The sequence below is a fragment of the Sprattus sprattus genome, assembly GCF_963457725.1.
Source record: "Sprattus sprattus genome assembly, chromosome: 6".
Classification (NCBI taxonomy): Eukaryota; Metazoa; Chordata; class Actinopteri; order Clupeiformes; family Clupeidae; genus Sprattus; species Sprattus sprattus.
This window is the reverse complement of record NC_137925.1, coordinates 17,111,114-17,131,004: the sequence shown is the minus strand read 5'-3', so window position 1 is coordinate 17,131,004 and position 19,891 is coordinate 17,111,114. Positions and strand designations below refer to the sequence as shown.

Here is a 19,891-nt window from a genome sequence, read left to right as displayed (position 1 = left end):
CGGTCTATTGGCCTCCACATGTGTGCGAATACATTCTGCAGAGGCTTTGAAGTGGAGTGGGGGAGGAGAGATTCAGCTGAGCTGTGCGAAGAGAAGAGAGGAGAGGAGAGACTGCTTTCACCACCACCCCTCTTGAACAGCACTGCCTGTTCTGTTCTGTAATGAAATCAGCAACACTGGGAAGGGCTATACACAGGCAGGAGCAGTAACAAGATTAGACAAAACCTTATTCTCGAAATGTGCTTTAAAAGAAACACTGCATTGAAAAGGGTTGGAACTTCTATGTTTGTGCTTGTTGCTACAGTGGATGGCCTTGATTCTGTTAGGTTAGTTTTGCAGCCACATTTCTGTTCATCATCATTTTGTGAAAACGTTTGTTTGTTTACAACATGGGAAAGCAGATAACACCAGCATCTGGGGATAGGCCTGTAAATACATCATAACTGCTCAATTCAGTAACACTCTCACTGATGAAACAGAACAGAACAGAACAGAGAGAGAGAGAGGGAGAGATTGAAACAAAAGAGGGACTGGTATGGACCAGAAAACAGCACTAATCTACGCACAGCAACACAGGGTGCATTCTCTCTCTCTCTACATCTCTCATCCAAACAATTCCTCTGAGGGGACAGCAAAGCTGCACATGGCCTCGTTAGCTAGCACAACAGACAAAACGGCGAATCTGCTCCACATGACTGAGGTCTGACTCACGTCCAGCCCTCGAATGCAGAGCAAAACGCATGCAGTGAGCATTTCTAGTACACACTAAGCCTACACAGTACTAAGCCTACACAGTAATTCAGAGAAAGTGGGATGAGAGAGGTTATGCATCACTAGCCACACCTATACAAGTATTAAAGCCCAACAAACTATCACTTGAACTCGCCATCTATCTAGAAATGGAGTACAAAGGCTCCAGACATAGCAATCAGGACCACGGACAGCTCCACTTCAGCACCTACTGACTTTACACGCAAGGCCTCTGGAGTGTCCAGAGCCTTACATGTAAAAGGGTACTCAGGAGCTTATGTTCAAGAGTTTAATATACTTATATACTAAGTGGTAGCAAGCCAACATTCTTTGAAGGAATTTAAGACCGATTATTTTTTACATCAAATTCGATCAGAACTGTGAATATGATGTGTTTACCTTTTCTCTACTGGGGAGAGTCTGTGTTCTGTCAAAAGTGTCTCCCTCGTTAATACTGATCAGCTCTGCATCTGCCGGGGGAAATGGTGCGGGGAAGACTACCATGTCACTCTTCAGTGTGTCGGAGCTAAAACACACGTCATACTGCTGTGTAGATTTGGAGTAAGACCAGGTTCCATCAGGATGTGTGGTGATCATTGGAGGGTTGTAGTCACTGAAACTATTGTCTGTCTTGTGGCATTTTACAGCAATCAAGCTGATGAGACTCAGTAAAAAGATGACCGACACTGAGACAATGGCGATGAGTAAATACAGATTTGAATCAGAAAAAGTGTCATTCGTTAGTGGTACACGTCTGAATGGAGTCTTTACTTCTCCTGTGTTCTCCACAACAACATCAATTGATACAGTGGCTGAAAGTGGTGGTTCTCCGTTATCCGTCACCAAAATCAGTAGCGGGTGTGTTTTCAGATCATTGTCACTCATTCGCCTCTTAGTCCGTATTTCTCCGCTGCTGGTTTCTATTCGGTATAGGTTATTTCCTTTAGGCTCGGAGATATGATAAGAAAGCAACGCGTTATATCCAGAGTCTGCGTCTACAGCCCTAATCTTTCCAACAAAGTATCCAGCTTCGGCTGTGTAGGGCACATTCTCAGTGTTAACGGTACCTTGCTCTGAATAGGGAGGGAGAATTACGGGACTGTTGTCATTCTCATCCATAATAAAAACGTTCACCGTTACGTTGCCGTTCAGCGGAGGACTACCGGAATCTGTAGCCTTAACTTTGAACTGAAAAGTTTTAATTTCTTCAAAATTAAAAGACTGCATTGTATATATGTCTCCACTGTCGGAGTTGACATTCACACATGTGGATACTGGAATGTTATTATGGGAGGATTCCAGCAGGGAATAAGTTAGTCTCGCATTTTCATCAGAATCTGGGTCATTGAATGACACTGTATAAATTCTCTGATCTTTGGGACTATTTTCTTTGACATACACATTGATAACAGGCTCTGGGAAACGAGGTGCGTTGTCATTGACATCAGATACATGAACAGTAAATGCACTTGTACTTGAAAGAGGCGGGGTTCCCTCGTCACTCGCAATGATCGTCACATTATACTGAGCTACACGTTCCCTGTCCAAAACTTCGCCTACAACGATTGAATAATAGTTTTTATAGTTTGTCACCAATTTAAATGGCCCCATACCAGATATCTCGGCGTGTACATTACCATTTTTTCCCGAGTCTTTGTCGGATATGGTTATCAAGGCCACAGTCGTGCCTTTACTGGCATTTTCATTTACGTTGTTTACTAACGATGTAAGGGATATATCAGGAGGGTTGTCGTTCACATCTACGATCTCCACTAATACTTTGCAATGTGCAGAACGAGGAGACCCACCCTTATCCTTTGCCTGCACATGAATCTCAAACGCATTGGTCTCCTCAAAATCAAGTGGCCCTAGTACACGAATTTCGCCAGTATCCTGGTCAATATTAAACACACTTGACTTGTCGTCGCCATCCTGATTTATGAAAGAATAAACTATCTCGGCATTTGTGCCCTCGTCGATGTCTGTAGCGTTTAGTCTAATGATAATATTTCCGTGCGGCGTATTTTCAACTACCCGAACCTTATACAATGACTTACTAAAAGATGGAGCATTGTCGTTGGCATCTTGTACGTTAACAACAATCTGTAATGTTCCAGATCGCGGAGGCTTACCGCCATCTAATGCAGTAAGTATGAGGTTCATTTTCGATTGTTTTTCTCGATCTAAGGCTTTCTGCAGGACTAACTCGGCAGATACACTCTGCTCTCCTCCGCTATGGACATCCAAAGAGAAATGCTCATTCGGGCTTAGTTTGTAGCTTTTCACCGAATTTGCTCCGACATCCGGATCTGATGCTCTGGGTAGCTGGAATTTGTCGCCTACAACTGCCAATTCGGATACATTAAACTCCTTTGATTTTAGACGAAATGCAGGCGAATTATCATTAACATCTAAAACATTTACCTCAACGCGGTACAAATGCAAAGGGTTGTTAACAATGGCTTCTAAGGCAATTGAACATCGCACAGAGTTAGGGCAAAGCTCCTCTCTGTCGAGTCTTTCGTTAACAAACAGCACACCAGTCTTTAAATTTACATCAAAATATTTTCTTCCGGAGGGAGAGACAATATGAAACATCCGTGACTCCATTTCTTGTACATTTAGATTAACATCCTTGCCAATATTTCCAACAAACGTTCCCTTGGTCCCCTCCTCTGACACGGAATAGGTGATCTGAGCAGAAATGTGGGCGAAAAAGCAAACGCCGCAAAAAAACACTGTAAATCCAAACCACCCAGCCATCTTGGGGGAAAACAGTTGTGTATCCAAAGATTATGGTTGTTTAAAAAAATCCCATAGCAGGTGTTAAGATATCTACATATCTGCTCGCATATATCCTGATCGACAATCCTTGTTATTTCGGTTACGGCCAATCTATATCTGACTGGGACAAAGAGTGCACGCCACGCACGGTTCCCATTGAAAAGGAGGGGCCAAATCAAACGCATAAGGATTGTATGACTGCCGTGTTTCTACAGTGACACCTAATGGCAGATAGTGTTGATTTGGGGTGCAACGTTACGCACTATTATGGCCTACTCTCTAATGTATCAGTGGGTAATGAGTGACTTCTTACAAATGACAGGCCTATGATAAAAAAAAGCATACATTAACAGAGTAACTCAAAGGCCATTAATACACTGCAAGGATGCATCTGGAATCGCCCCATTTCTTCTTACCTTTACGTTATTTGGGAGTGTTTGCGTCCTGGAAAAAGTCTCCCCCTCGTTTATACTAATTAGTTCCCCATCAGTCGGCGGAAACGGCGTGGGGAAAACTACAACGTCACTCTTCAGTGTGTCCGAGCTAAAACAGACATCATACTGCTGTGTAGATTTGGAGTAAGACCAGGTTCCATCAGGATGTGTGGTGATCATTGGGGGGTTGTAGTCACTGAAACTGTTGTCTGTCCTGTGGCATTTTACAGCTATCAAACTGATGAGACTAAGCAGAAAGATCACTGAGACCGAGGCAATGGCGACGAGTAAATACATATTCAGGTCAGAAAAACTCTCCTCATTCATAGGGGCATGTCTGAGTTTGGTTTGGAGTTCTCCTGTGCTTTCCACGACCACTGCCTCAATGGAAACAGTCGCTGAGAGAGACAGTTCTCCATTATCAGAAACCAGAATGACAAGCGGGTGTGCTTTCAAGTCATTGTCACTCATTCGCCTCTTGGTTCTGATTTCTCCACTGCTCGTTCCGATTCGGAAGAGGTTATTTCCTTTGGGTTCAGAGATGTGATAAGAAAGCAGCGCGTTATATCCAGAGTCTGCGTCGACAGCCCTGATCTTGGCCACAAAATATCCCGCTTCGGCAGTATAGGGAATGTTCTCACTGTTAACAGAGCCATGCTCAGAGTATGGAGGAAGCACCCTGGGACTGTTATCATTTACATCGAGAATAAAGACTTGCACAGTTACGTTGCTACATAGCGGAGGCTCTCCAGAGTCTTTAGCCTGAATTTTAAATTGAAACATTTTAACTTCCTCATAATTAAACGACTGCAGGGCGTTAATGTCCCCACTGTCCACGTTTATGTTAACCATAGACGTCACAGGAAGTTTTTTACTCGAATCTTCAAGCAATGAATAGCTTATTTTAGCATTACTATCTGCGTCTGCGTCAAATGCCGAAACTGTATGAATAACTCCACCAACTTGACTGTTTTCTCTTACATAAACATTAATGACTGGATCAGGAAATTGCGGTGCATTATCATTAACATCAGAGACCCTAACGGTGACTACACTGGTGCTAGAGAGAGGTGGCGTCCCTTCATCGGTGGCAGTGATGGTGACGTTGTATTCCATGGCATTCTCTCTGTCTAGAGGTCCGTTTACAAGTAATGAATAATAATTTTTATATGAGTTTTTAATCTCAAAAGGCACTTTGTTTTGGATTTTTAAACGCACTTCTCCGTTTTTACCGCTATCTTCATCTAATACAGTTATCATGCCTACTATAGTATCGACCGGGGCATCCTCCTTTACAGTACTAACTAATGATGTCACAGATATTTTTGGTACATTATCATTGACGTCGGAAATTTCTATCAAGACTTTACAGTGCGCTGCTCTCGGTTTATGGCCTTTGTCTTTGGCTTGCACGCGAATTTCGACAGCACTGTTTCTTTCATAATCCAGATCACCGCTTACCGTGATAACACCGGTGTCTGAATTGATGCTAAAATCACCAGTTTCCTTGTCATTTTCGTGGGTGACAAAAGTGTAAACTATATCACCATTTTGGCCTTCGTCTAAATCACTTGCATGAACTGTAATAACCGAGGTGCCTGGTGTTGCATTTTCAGGCACACGGGTTTTATATAGCGATTTACTAAATACTGGGATGTTATCATTCACGTCTTCAACATTTACGTGTATTGCTAATGTTCCTGATCTTGGTGGTTTACCCCCATCTACAACAGTAAGAGTAAGCTGAATTACAGCTTGTGTTTCTCGGTCTAAAGCTTTCCGCAACACTAGCTCTGTCGTCACACGCTCTCCTCCGCTCTGAACATCCAGGGAGAAATATTCATTCGGGCTCAGCTTATAGCTTTTCACCGAGTTACTGCCTACATCCCGATCATATGCGATCGGCAAAGGAAATCTTTCATTCACTAAAGCATATTCAGAAATGTTCAACACACTGTCTGACATGCCAAATGTAGGGTCATTGTCATTAACATCTAATACAATCACTTCGAAACGATATATATTCAAAGGCGAGTTCACAATGGCTTCCAGTGGTAAAGCACACTTACCACTCGATCCGCACAACTGCTCCCTATCTATCCTGTCTCTTACGCTGAGGATACCCGTTTTATCGTTTATATCAAAATACCTTGTGTTTGGTCCAGAAGTAACCTGAAAGCCACGACGTTGTAAATCACTAACTTCGAGATTAAAATCCTTTGCCAAATTACCGACGGTAGTCCCAGGGTTTGTTTCCTCGGATATTGTGTAAACGATCTGTCCAAATGCAATACTCCAAAAACAGGAAAATGCAGAAAGTATCCATAAACGACACCCGTTTCCTGGTGTTATCGCCATAATACGCTGCTAAATCCCAGTGTTGAGGAAAACTGTGATCATAATCATAGCCGCATCTTGAAATGTATCGAAACATGAGACGCCGGTGGCTCGGCTGTGTGAGACACTATAACAAAGCAATCTGTGCACCCGAACACCGATGGAAACTAGGCGGGGCTTGGTAAAGTCACCGAGCAAAACATACTTTGTGGATTGCTAGTGACACCACAAGGCAGTCCTGTAATAACACATCTCAAATATTTCGGCAATAACAATATAAAACAATATGCAACATCCACACCATCACACTACAGTACGTTAAGTGTGGCCTCATTTATTAAATGCTAATTATATCAGGTGGGTAAAACACTGCGACTGATAGAGCAATATGTCAGCACCTCAGGAACACATTCTTCTGTGAATATCCCTAAACTTGTGTAGTAAATAGAAAAATGTGCGTATTTTCCCTTCCAAATAATCTCCATATCCAAAAATGTATTTTGTCTCACAACTTGTAAACGAGCATACAAATCCTTGCACACACACTATTCAATGTCATTCATAATAGGCCTAAGATATACGGCCTTTCGCGTTTCATTTTCCGTTAAAACCCCATCTGTAATGCACAGAAGCACATTTCAGCACCATGGACAGTGTTATTTAGGAGGCGGCGACTTCAAATGTTCTGTGCATAACGACAACCAAGGAATAGCCGAGAAAACACTTATTTTCAGCAACGTGTCGATACATCCATATTTAAAAAACAAACAACAATTAAGTGAACTTTGCTTTGCTTACCTTCTCACTATTGGGCAATGTCTGTGTCCTACCAAAAGTGTCCCCTCCATTAATGCTTATCAGTTCCGCATCGGCAGGCGGGAAAGGAGCTGGGAAAACTACTACATCACTCTTCAGTGTGTCAGAGCTAAAACACACGTCATACTGCTGTGTAGATTTTGAGTAAGACCAGGTTCCATCAGGATGTGTGGTGATCATTGGGGGGTTGTAGTCATTGAAACTACTGTCTGTCCTGTGGCATTTCACAGCTATCAAGCTGATGAGACTCAGTAAAAATATCACTGATACCGAGACAATGGCGATCAGTAAATACATATTTAAATCAGAAAACGTTTCATCCTTAATAGGAACATTTCTAAACTGAGTCCGAGTTTCTCCCGTGCTTTCAGCAACAACAACATCAATAGAAACAGTCGCTGACATTGAAGGCTCTCCATTATCAGAAACCAAAATGACCAACGGGTGAGTTTTCAGGTCATTGTCACTCATTCTCCTTTTCGTCCTGATTTCTCCACTGCTGGTTACGAGTCGGAAGAGGTTATTTCCTTTGGGTTCAGAGATGTGATAAGAAAGAAGCGCGTTGTATCCAGAGTCTGCGTCTATGGCTCTAATCTTGGCCACAAAGTATCCCGCCTCGGCACTGTAGGGGATGTTTTCAGTGTTAACAGAGCCGTGTTCAGAGTAAGGGGGCAGTATGGTGGGGCTGTTGTCATTCTCATCAAGAATGAAAACGTTAACCGTGGCGTTGCTGCTTAGAGAAGGAACACCGGAGTCTGCCACCTTAATTCTGAATTGAAACGTTTTGATTTCCTCATAATTGAAAGACTGAAGGGCAAATATGTCCCCGCTATCTGCGTTTATATTGACCATAGATGACACAGGAGGTCCTTTAGTTGATTCTTCAAGCAACGAATACGATAATTTCGCATTGTCATCCACATCTGGATCAAAGGCAGACACTCTGTGCATCACAACACCTATCTGACTATTTTCCTTCACGTAAACTTTAATTACAGGCTCTGGGAAACGTGGCGGGTTGTCGTTCACATCTGAAATGTGCACCGTAATAACACTACTGCTAGAGAGAGAGGGAGACCCTTCATCAGTAGCAACGAGTGTGATATCATAGTGCGAAACGCTTTCTCTGTCTAGAGGGCCGTTAACAAGCAATGCATAATAATTCTTATAAGAGTTTTGTATCTTAAATGGTACTGACCCAAGAATTTGCAAATTAACATGTCCATTTTTACCTGCATCCTCATCTATTACCGTTATCATCCCGACTACAGTATCAATAGCAGCGTCCTCCTTAACTGTGCTTATTAAAGATGTTACCGATATTTCGGGCACATTATCATTAATATCCGAAATTTCCACAAGCACTTTGCAATGTGCTTGTCTCGGCATGGGCCCCTTATCTTTAGCCTGGACTCGAATTTCAACAGCACTGTTTCTTTCATAATCTAAATCGCCATTCACTGTGATAAGGCCCGTTTCGGAGTTGATGACAAAATCGCCGATTTTTTTGTCATTGTCATGATTAATAAAAGTGTAAATCACCTCGCCGTTCTGACCTTCGTCTAAATCACTGGCATGAACCGTTATCACGGACGTGCCTGCAGGTGCATTTTCAGGCACACGAGCCTTGTAAAGCGCTTTAGTAAACACTGGTATATTATCATTTATGTCTTCTACGTTTACAATTATTTGCAATGTTCCTGTCCGGGGAGGTTTCCCACCATCGATGGCGGTAAGTGTAAGCTGTACCGCCGACTGTTTCTCTCTGTCTAAACCTTTCTGCAGAACTAATTCAGCCGATACAGCCTGCTCTCCCCCGCTCTGTACATCGAGGGTAAAATGCTCATTGGGGCTTAGCTTGTAGCTCCTTACGGAGTTACTGCCCACATCCGCATCGTATGCACTGGGAAGAGTGAATCTCTCTCCGGGCAGAGTAAACTCGGAGATGTTCAGTTCTCTTACCGAGGAGCGGAACGTGGGTGCATTATCATTTATATCTAATACATTCACCTCGAACCTGTACATGTTCATCGGGGAACTAACGATAGCCTCTAATGGCAAAGTACACTTCACATTTTGGCCACATATTTCGTCTCTATCTATTCTTTCTTTGACGTGGAGGATACCAGTCTTTGTGTTCACGTCGAAATACCTCTTATTGGGTCCGGAAACAATCTGAAATCCACGATGCTCAAGGTCCTTTACGTTAAGATTAAAATCCTTCGCCACGTTTCCAACCATAGTCCCCGGACTCGATTCCTCCGAGGTGGAAAACACAGTCTGCCCAGATGCTATACTCCACACGCGAAACACGGTGAACAGAATCCACAAACTGCTTCCTTTTCTTGATGTTATGGCCATAACGACCACCTAATATGGCTACATATAGTAGAAAAAGATAGCCGTTCGCATGTCGATGTGCTGATATGATCCAACTGAACCAAGACAAACTAGTCGCAATCGTGTGCGCACATCTCGAACAAAGACGTCTGAATGGTCAGGCACCGATATTCATACAAGGCGGGGCCTCACAAAGAGTACGTAGACACAACTTACAGAATGGATCTCTAGTGACACCGTGCGGCCTTCTAGAACGCTCTCCATTAATTGTGACGTAATAGTGAGACAACAAACCCATTATGTCAAAATCGACGAAAACCTCAAAAACTAATATCAAACAAGGACATGGTGAATGATATGTTATAATATGATATGCTGTCTCATTGCACTTAAACAAAATACAAAACAGCCGAATTACAGACTTTTAGAGATTTGTCCAGGTGGAAACATGCTCAGAAATGTGATACATTCATGACATTTCTAATTCTAATTAGGATACAGGGTGTACGTGTGTCATATACCTAAAATATATAAACTATAAAGATACGTCTGAATGTTTCTCTTTCATTCACTAGAATACGCACATTTGAGGACAGTGGACGGTAACAACAAGCAGGTTTGTTTGAGGCTCAAAATAGAAGTAGGGTTAAATTTAAGGAGTAGTATTTATGCAATATAGGATAGTAACGTGTCGGGAAATGGCTGTGCAATCAACCCATCTGTAATGCTTAGCCAATTGCAGAACCATGGACAGCAACATTTCGGAGGATGCGAAAAGTCCTGTGCGCAGTGATAACCAAAGGATAGCCAAATAAAAAAACTTTCAACAATGTGTATATGTAATAAAAAGATATATACGTATTAAATGATGTATTAAAAAGGACAAAAAATAAACAATCAATAAGCTGAACTTTGCTTACCTTCTCACTATTGGGCAGTGTCTGTGTCCTATTAAAAGTGTCCCCTTCGTTAATGCTTATAAGTTCTGCATCCGCAGGCGGGAATTGTGCGGGGAAAACTACTACGTCACTCTTCAGTGTGTCTGAGCTGAAGCACACGTCATACTGCTGTGTAGATTTGGAGTAAGACCAGGTTCCATCAGGGTGTGTGGTGATCATTGGGGGGTTGTAGTCAATGAAACTATTGTCTGTCCTGTGGCATTTTACAGCTATCAAGCTGATGAGACTCAGCAAAAAGATTACCGACACTGAGACAATGGCTATAAGCAAATATAAATTCAGGTCAGAAAAAGTATCATCCTTCCTTGGCACATGTCTGAACGGTGTCTGGATGTCGCTTGAACTTTCAACAACAACAACGTCAATAGATACAGTAGCTGAAAGCGACGGTTCGCCATGATCAGAAGCCAAAATCACCAACGGGTGTGTTTTCAGGTCGTTATCACTCATTCGCCTCTTAGTCCTTATCTCCCCATTGCTGGTTCCAATACGAAAGAGGTTATTTCCTTTGGGTTCAGAGATGTGATAAGAAAGCAGCGCGTTATATCCAGAGTCTGCGTCTACAGCCCTGATCTTGCCCACGAAGTAACCAGCTTCAGCACTATAGGGGATGTTCTCGCTGTTAATGGAGCCATGCTCTGAATAAGGAGGAAGAATGCTTGGACTGTTATCATTCTCATCTAAAATAAAAACATTTACTGTTGCGTTGCTGCTCAGAGAAGGAACACCAGCATCTTTCGCCACTATTTGGAACTGAAATGTTTTAATTTCCTCATAATTGAATGACTGAAGGGCAAATATCTCACCACTATCAGCATTTATATTAATGGCAGATGTCACAGGAAAGCTCCTCTTTATTCCCTCGAGTAATGAATAAGATATTTTAGCATTATCGTCTACATCCAGATCAACAGCAGAAGCCTTGTAAATTACACCACCGATCAGACTGTTCTCTTTCACATACACATTTATGATCGGGTCTGGAAAACGCGGTGCATTATCATTAACATCAGCAACGTTTACTGTAATAATAGTACTGCTAGAGAGGGGAGGAGTCCCTTCATCCGTAGCAGTGACCGTGACGTCATACTGCGAGACGCGCTCTCTATCTAGAGGCGCATTTAACGATACAGAGTACTTGTTCTTATAGGTATTCTCAATCTTAAACGGAACCGAACCAAGTATCTTGAGGTTCACCGCACCATTTGGACCCACATCATCATCTTTTACTGTAATCAGTCCCACCATTGTCCCTACTGTGGCATCTTCTCTTATCGTGTTAAGCAAAGATGTCAGGGATAATTCAGGTGCATTATCATTTATGTCTATTACTTCCACCAATACTTTACAGTACCCGGCTCGTGGGTTTGGACCTTTGTCTGTAGCCTGGACTCGTATTTCAAAGGCACTATTTGTTTCGTGATCAATGTCGCCTTTAACCGCGATCACACCAGAATCTGGATCAATTGCAAATGCATCTATGTCTTTGCTTTTGCCTCGCCTAACCAATGAGTAAATAATGTCTCCATTAAGACCCTCATCTAAGTCAGTAGCGTGGACTGTAATAACAGATGTGCCCTTAGGAGCATTCTCTGATACGCGAGCTTTATAAAGCTGTTTACTGAAAACTGGGATGTTGTCGTTGATGTCTTGTATTCTGACAAGAATCTTTAATGTCCCTGACCTAGACGGTTTTCCGCCATCTAAAGCAGTCAATACAAGAGTAATTGTAGACTGTTTCTCACGGTCCAACGCTTTTTGGAGAACAAGCTCTGGAGATATATTTTCTTCCCCAATCGGTACATCGAGGGAGAAGTGCTCATTTGTCTGCAGCTTATAGCTCTTCACGGAGTTACTACCCACATCCGCATCGTGTGCTTGAGGTAATGTAAACCTCTCTCCAGGTAGAGCTAGCTCCGAAATATTCAAATATTCAGTCGTTGCAGGAAATATGGGTGGATTGTCATTAATATCTAAAACATTTACCTCAAATCGATACATAGTCGCAGGCGAGTTAGCAATCGCCTCCAATTCCAATGTGCACTTTGTGCTTTCTCCGCATATTTCATCTCTATCTATCCTCTCTCGTGTCAGTAAAATTCCAGTTCCAATATTTATGTCAAAATACCTCTTATTAGGTCCGGACACTATTTGAAATCCACGAATGGCAAGGTCCTTTACATCCAAGTTTAAATCCTTCGCTAAATTCCCGACCGTTGTCCCCGTATTTGTCTCCTCTGAGACAGAGTATACGGTCTGTCCAAATGAAAAACTGCAAAGATGAAACAACAAAACAAAATATGTCCATGGGCGATATCCCCGGTCCTTCATATTCCCGTTAGCAATACGATTCAGTGCCATAATATTATAAACATGGAAAATGAACGCATGGCTCAGAAATATGGGCTGTGGTCTCCGTCCACATCGAGAGCTCGCGAACTATTGCTCGCCTCGCGAACAAAGCCCTTTCCGGGACTGAGCCCTCTTGCTCAAAGGGGGAGGAGTCGAAGCTGTTATGCACACTGTGGACGCATAGTGACACCGTGTGGGAAATGGTGAGGCATGACCACACACTATTTTCACGTTTGTTGTATGTGTTTACGGAAAGACTTAACGATACAGTCGTTTATGGCAAAGAACAACGGTTCAACCAGGCATGTGCTAACTTCGGAGAAGTGGTCCACAATCTTCGGGATCAAAACTACCACAATCAATGAGAGGGTTGAAAATGTGAAAGATCTTTGCATGCCGTTTCCATGCGGTGCTCATCTACTCCAATGATTAACTAAACACTTTTGATGTATCATCCCAAAAGACCCGCTATTGCGTTTTTGCGCTCCGAGTGAAAGGAAATCATGTAAAAACACAACCTTTAGCATACCGTTTTGGTGAATGGCCGTCAGTCATTCTTCAAACTAAACGGGTGATGAGGGATTTACATTGTTAGTAAATTGCACTCACTATTGCTGTTTAGCATGTGCGCGTAAAAGCCGTGTTTAAGATTTAGATGCTGACCAGAAAAACGCAGGCCAAACACTCTTTGGGTATTTGTAACAGCTGGAAGCTTTTATCACTGGTCTAAACTACTGGAAATCTTAATGGGAGATATTAACACAAGGATGTATTACTCCAATTGCACAGGTTCTTTAGAATGAACGTGCAAAACACAAAGTGGAAAGTATAACCAAGTATGAAAGCCCACCCAACATACAATATATCGTTTTTATCACCGCTCTAAAATATTGGAAATCATAAGGAACGGTATTAGCAAGGGGATCTATGCCACATGGACACTTGTTAATATTGTTCCTACTATATGTAGCATTTATTCACGTGCAACAATGCCTGTTAGCATGCTACCATAAGTGGTAATAACATCAGCTTACAATGCCTACAAGTCCAGCACCATGGACAGTAGCCCTTTGTTTACATTATCCGATACATGAACTAGCACTAAGGTAGACAAATTATATTCCATCTGGACAGAGACATTCAAGGTACAACCATCAAGGTCAATCCATATACACAGCTGCATGTTTTTACTCTTACCTTTTCTGTATTAGGGAGTGTTTGGGTCCGATTATAAGTGTCTCCTCCGTTAATACTGATAAGTTCTGCATCTGCAGGCGGAAATGGTGTGGGGAAAACTACTACGTCACTCTTCAGTGTGTCTGAACTGAAGCACACGTCATACTGCTGTGTAGATTTGGAGTAAGACCAGGTTCCATCAGGATGTGTGGTGATCATTGGGGGGTTATAGTCACTGAAACTGTTGTCTGTCCTGTGGCATTTTACAGCTATCAAGCTGACGAGGCTCAGTAAAAATATGACCGACACCGAAGCGATGGCGATAAGCAAATATAAATTCATGTCAGAAAAAGTGTCATCCTTCCTTGGCACATGTTTGAATTGTGTCTGGATGTCGCTGGAACTGTCAACAACAACAACGTCAATAGATACAGTAGCTGAAAGCGAAGGCTCGCCATGATCAGAAGCCAAAATCACCAATGGGTGTGTTTTCAGGTCGTTATCACTCATTCGCCTCTTAGTCCTGATTTCACCATTGCTGGTTCCGATTCGGAAGAGGTTATTTCCTTTGGGCTCAGATATGTGATAAGAAAGCAGCGCGTTATAACCAGAGTCTGCGTCTACAGCCCTGATCTTGCCCACGAAGTAACCAGCTTCAGCACTATAGGGAATGTTCTCTGAATTAACGGACCCGTGCTCTGAATATGGAGGAAGAATGCTTGGACTGTTATCATTCTCATCTAAAATAAAAACATTTACTGTTGCGTTGCTGCTCAGAGAAGGAGCACCAGAGTCTTTAGCCACTATTTGGAACTGAAATGTTTTAATTTCCTCATAATTGAATGACTGCAGGGCATATATCTCACCACTATCAGCATTTATATTAATGGCAGATGTCACAGGAAAGCTTCTCGTCATCCCCTCGAGCAATGCATATGATATTTTAGCATTATCGTCTACATCCAGATCAACAGCAGAAGCCTTGTAAATTACACTACCAATCTGACTGTTCTCTTTCACATACATGTTTATGATGGGGTCTGGAAAACGCGGTGCATTATCATTAACATCAGCAACGTTTAATGTAATTACAGTACTGCTAGAGAGAGGCGGAGTCCCCTCATCCGTAGCTGTGACCGTTACGTCATACTGCAAGACGTTCTCTCTATCTAGGGGCCCATTCAACAATAAAGAATACTTGTTTTTGTATGTATTCTCAATTTTAAATGGAACTGAACCAAGTATTTTAAGGTTAACAGCGCCATTTGGACCAGTATCCTCATCTTTAACTGTTATCAACCCCACCATTGTCCCCACTTTAGCATCCTCGTTCACTGTGCTCAGTAAAGAAGTTAAGGATAATTCAGGTACATTGTCATTTATGTCTAAGATTTCCACCAACACCTTACAGTACCCAGCGCGTGGTTTTAAGCTTTTATCTTTTGCCTGGACTCGTATTTCAATGGCACGATCGGTTTCGTGATCAATATCGCCTTTCACTGTAATCGCACCAGTCTCTGCAGCAATAGCAAATGCATCTATAGTTTTGCTGTGGTCGCGATTAACGAATGAGTAAATTATATCACCGTTCAGACCTTCATCTAAGTCGGTAGCGTGGACTGTGATTACAGATGTGCCCTTAGGAGCATTTTCTGAAACACGAGCTTTGTATAGCTGTTTGGTAAACACGGGGATGTTGTCGTTGATATCCTCCACATCAACAATAATCTTTAACGTGCCAGATCTAGGTGGTTTTCCGCCATCAAAAGCAGTCAATATGAGTGGCATAGAAGACTGTTTCTCACGATCCAAAGATTTCTGGAGAACTAATTCAGGGGATACATTTTCTTCCCCATTCTGTACATCGAGTGAGAAGTGTTCATTTGTCTGCAGCTTATAGCTTTTCACGGAGTTACTACCCACATCCGCATCGTTTGCTCGAGGTAATGTAAACCTCTCTCCTGGAAGAGCTAACTCAGAAATATTCAAATATTCAGTCGTTGCAGGAAATATGGGTGGATTGTCATTAATATCTAAAATATTAACGTCGAAACGATACATAGCCAAAGGTGAGTTAGCAATTGCTTCCAATTCCAATGTGCACTTTGTACTTCGCCCACATATTTCATCTCTATCTATCCTCTCTTTTGTCTGTAAAATTCCAGTTCCAATATTTACGTCAAAATACCTCTTATTAGGTCCAGATACTATTTGAAATCCACGAATGGCAAGGTCCTTTATATCCAAGTTTAAATCCTTCGCTAAATTCCCGACCGTTGTCCCCTTATTTGTCTCCTCTGAGACAGAGTATACGGTTTGTCCAAACGAAACACTGCAAAGATGAAACAACAAGAATACAGAATGTATCCACGGACGATATTCCTGGTCCCGCATATTCCCGTGATCGTTACAACGAGCTGCTATAACTATTTTATAGAAAAGAAACACATGGTTCCGTAGTATACATTCCCCGTGTACGTCGAGAGCTCAGAACTGCACTATCCTCTTCCCGAACAAAGCCCTGTGCAACACCAAGCCCCTCCTGCTCAAAATGGGAGGAGTCGAATCTGTTATTCACACTGTGGACGGCTACTGACACCGTGTGGATACATCGTAGATGTTTACCACAAAATACTTTTAGTTAGTTCTTTAAAGTAATTTCAACCAAATAGAAGATCCGTTCCGAAAACAGTAGCCCAACTTCCATGTCTGACTGAACTATTCGCCAATTAAGAGTTAAAACACTGACTGACTCAAAAACCAAGCCCTTTAATCACATTTCCCACTAATTTAAAATCAAATGTACTCTTTTATTAGTTGTTATGGTGTTAAACTAGCTACGCACCCACATGTGCAGACAGGAGCTATACCTGGAAGAAGCTAACTGGTTAAGTAGAGGAGCTACTAAGACACCGGTTCTTAAAAACACAATTTATAACTCTGACATGAACAGCCCTCACCTTTTTCGAAATAAATACACATATGTCTACATTAATGAATACATGTATACCCTGGCAGATAGGCAGACAGACAAACAGACGGGCAGACAGACAGGCAGACAGTGAGGTAGAAAGATAGTTAGATAGATAGAGAGACAGATGACAGTCCCGTCATAAAAATAGATAACACTGCAGCACCATGGACAGCTCCCACAGTATAAAACAGTGGGGTTCATGCTTTAAGACACGATCAGTAAACAGCAGTCAGCATCAACAGCCTTTGCCTTACCTTTTCTTGGTTGGGGAGAGTTTGTGTCCTGGAGAAAGTTTCCCCTCCATTAATACTAATCAGTTCTGCGTCTGCTAGGGGAAATGGTGTGGGGAAGACTACCATGTCACTCTTCAGTGTGTCAGAGCTAAAACACACGTCATACTGCTGTGTAGATTTGGAGTAAGACCAGGTTCCATCAGGATGTGTGGTGATCATTGGGGGGTTGTAGTCACTGAAACTATTGCCTGTCCTGTGGCATTTTACAGCTATCAAGCTGATGAGACTAAGTAAAAAGATGACCGACACTGACACAATGCCGATAAGCAAATACAGATTTAAATCTGAAAACGTATCGTCCTTAACAGGAACATGTCTAAACTGAGTTGGAATTTCTCCTGTACTTTCAACAACAACAACGTCAATAGAAACTGTAGCTGACAAAGAAGGCTCCCCGTGATCAGACACCAAAATCACTAAAGGATGAGTTTTCATGTCATTGTCGCTCATGCGCCTTTTAGTCCTGATTTCTCCGTTGCTGGTTCCGATTCGAAAGAGGTTATTTCCTTTGGGTTCAGAGATGTGATAAGAAAGCAGTGCGTTGTATCCAGAGTCTGCATCTACAGCCCTGATCTTGCCCACAAAGTATCCTGCTTCGGCACTATAGGGAATGTTCTCGCTGTTAATGGAACCATGCTCTGAATATGGAGGAAGAACGGAAGGAGAGTTGTCATTCTCATCTAAAATGAAAACGTTAACAGTTGCGTTGCTCTTCACAGGAGGCACACCAGAGTCAGTAGCCTGAACCTGAAACTGAAGGCTTTTAGTTTCCTCAAAGTTGAATGATTGCAGTGCGAGTAAATCACCAGTGACGGAGTTAATGCTAAGTGCTACACTTTTCGAATTTTCACCTAGAGAGTATGACAACTTAGCATTGTCGTCTACGTCCGGATCAAATGCCGACACCGTGTGAATTATGGAGCCAACAGGGCTGTTCTCTTTAAGATAAATATTTATGACAGGCTCTGAGAACTGCGGTGAATTATCATTTACATCAGAAACACTTATAGCAATAACACTGGTACTGGAGAGAGGAGGGGTTCCCTCGTCTGTCGCTTTAATGGTGACATCATATGTCGATATTTTCTCTCTGTCCAGAGGGCCATCTACCATTAACGAGTACCTATTTTTGTAGGTACTGGCTATCTTAAATGGCACTGAGCCTAGTATTTTTAGATTCACAGCTCCATTTTGACCGGCATCAACATCTTTTACAATTATTAATCCTACCATTGTACCTATAGGCGAATCTTCTTTAATGGAATTTACTAATGACGTGACAGATATTTCAGGAACATTATCATTTACATCAACAACTTCAACTAGGACTTTACAAAACGCAGCGCGGGGATTATGGCCCCTGTCAGTGGCCTTAACACGAATCTCTATTGCAGCATTTGTTTCATGATCTAAGTCTCCGGCTACTGTGATTTCGCCGGTTAGGCTATTAATGATGAATGTATTTATCTGGGGGGCATTCTCTGGATTGATGAATGAATACACTATTTGACCATTGATGCCATCATCTATATCGTTTGCCTTAACAGTGATAACAGAAGTACCAGGGGGTACATTTTCTTGAACTTTAGCTTTGTATAAAACCTTGTTGAATACAGGGATGTTATCATTCACGTCAATAACGTTGACTATTATTTTTGCTGTCCCCGATTTGGAAGGTTTCCCTCCATCTAAAGCGGTAAGGATAAGCTGTATATTAGATTGTTTTTCTCTGTCTAGGGCTTTCTGTAACACCAACTCTGCGGACACACTCTCTCCTCCGTGCTGGATGTCCAAAGAAAAGTGTTCGTTCGAGCTTATTTTATAATTCTTAACCGAATTACTGCCAACGTCTTTGTCACGCGCTACTGGTAACGAAAACCTCTCACCCGGAAAAGCTGACTCCGAAACATTTATTTCATGCACAGACGAAATAAAAATAGGTGCGTTGTCGTTTATATCTGACACATTAACTTCAAAGCGATATATATTCAATGGAGAGTTTACAATAGCCTCCAATTCTAAGGGGCACTTAAGGCTCCGCACACAGAGATCATCTCTGTCTATTTTCTCCCGGACATGGAGAACACCAGTCTTCGAATTCAGATCAAAGTACCTCTTATAAGGTCCATCCACTATTTGAAATCCTCGATGCTCAAGATCTTGCACATTAAGGTTCAAATCCTTTGCTAAATTCCCAACAGTCGTTCCTGGATTCGTCTCTTCCAAGAGGGTATACACAATCTGCCCGGAAACAATACTCCAGGAACCGAGAAAGAGAGAGATTAATATTCCGAAAGGAAATCCTTGGTCGGATACCAGCGCCATACTCCGTCAAATGCAAAGATCGGTTTGAAGAAATGTGTTTAAACGCATTGCTATGAATAATTTTAGCCAAACACTCATTCGCGTAGCTGCACATCCGAGCTTTGGCTTTACGTGTCTCCCGAACAAAGCCTTCTGTCAGGACATGGACACTCCTCCCAAGCGAGGAGGAGCTTCGGGAAACAACCAGACGAAAATTACACAGCGGGTCGCTGGTGACACCATGTGGACACCATTCAAACGTATCCAATTTAAATAATACGTGTCCGATTAAGTAAAAAGCAACCCTGAATTGCACCGGTTCCCCAGAAAGCACTTGGAAAACAGAAAGCTGAGAGGACAACCATGTATGAC

The 19,891-nt window shown here is 42.3% G+C and overlaps 4 protein-coding genes across 4 annotated transcripts in view; all 4 read right to left on the bottom strand.

The window, feature by feature from the left end:
* The window catches only part of LOC308367035 (protocadherin gamma-A3-like), a gene marked incomplete at both ends in the record, with an annotated part of 261,143 nt that overhangs the window by 117,505 nt on the left and 123,747 nt on the right, over positions 1 to 19,891 (bottom strand). The window lies entirely within an intron of this gene.
* LOC308366509 (uncharacterized protein) lies at positions 1,123 to 19,540 on the bottom strand (the record flags this gene model as incomplete). The annotated part of the gene is made up of 4 exons (XM_080840229.1): positions 1,123 to 3,319; positions 6,118 to 6,245; positions 7,104 to 9,296; positions 19,352 to 19,540. The coding sequence occupies 4 exons, from the start codon at positions 19,538 to 19,540 to the stop codon at positions 1,123 to 1,125; spliced, it is 4,707 nt and encodes a 1,568-aa protein (XP_080696355.1).
* On the bottom strand, positions 9,842 to 13,327 carry LOC308366511 (protocadherin alpha-3-like; the record flags this gene model as incomplete). The annotated part of the gene is made up of 4 exons (XM_080840231.1): positions 9,842 to 9,849; positions 10,357 to 12,692; positions 12,844 to 12,942; positions 13,302 to 13,327. The coding sequence occupies 4 exons, from the start codon at positions 13,325 to 13,327 to the stop codon at positions 9,842 to 9,844; spliced, it is 2,469 nt and encodes an 822-aa protein (XP_080696357.1).
* LOC308366510 (protocadherin alpha-3-like) lies at positions 13,913 to 17,226 on the bottom strand (the record flags this gene model as incomplete). The annotated part of the gene is made up of 2 exons (XM_080840230.1): positions 13,913 to 16,280; positions 17,177 to 17,226. The coding sequence occupies 2 exons, from the start codon at positions 17,224 to 17,226 to the stop codon at positions 13,913 to 13,915; spliced, it is 2,418 nt and encodes an 805-aa protein (XP_080696356.1).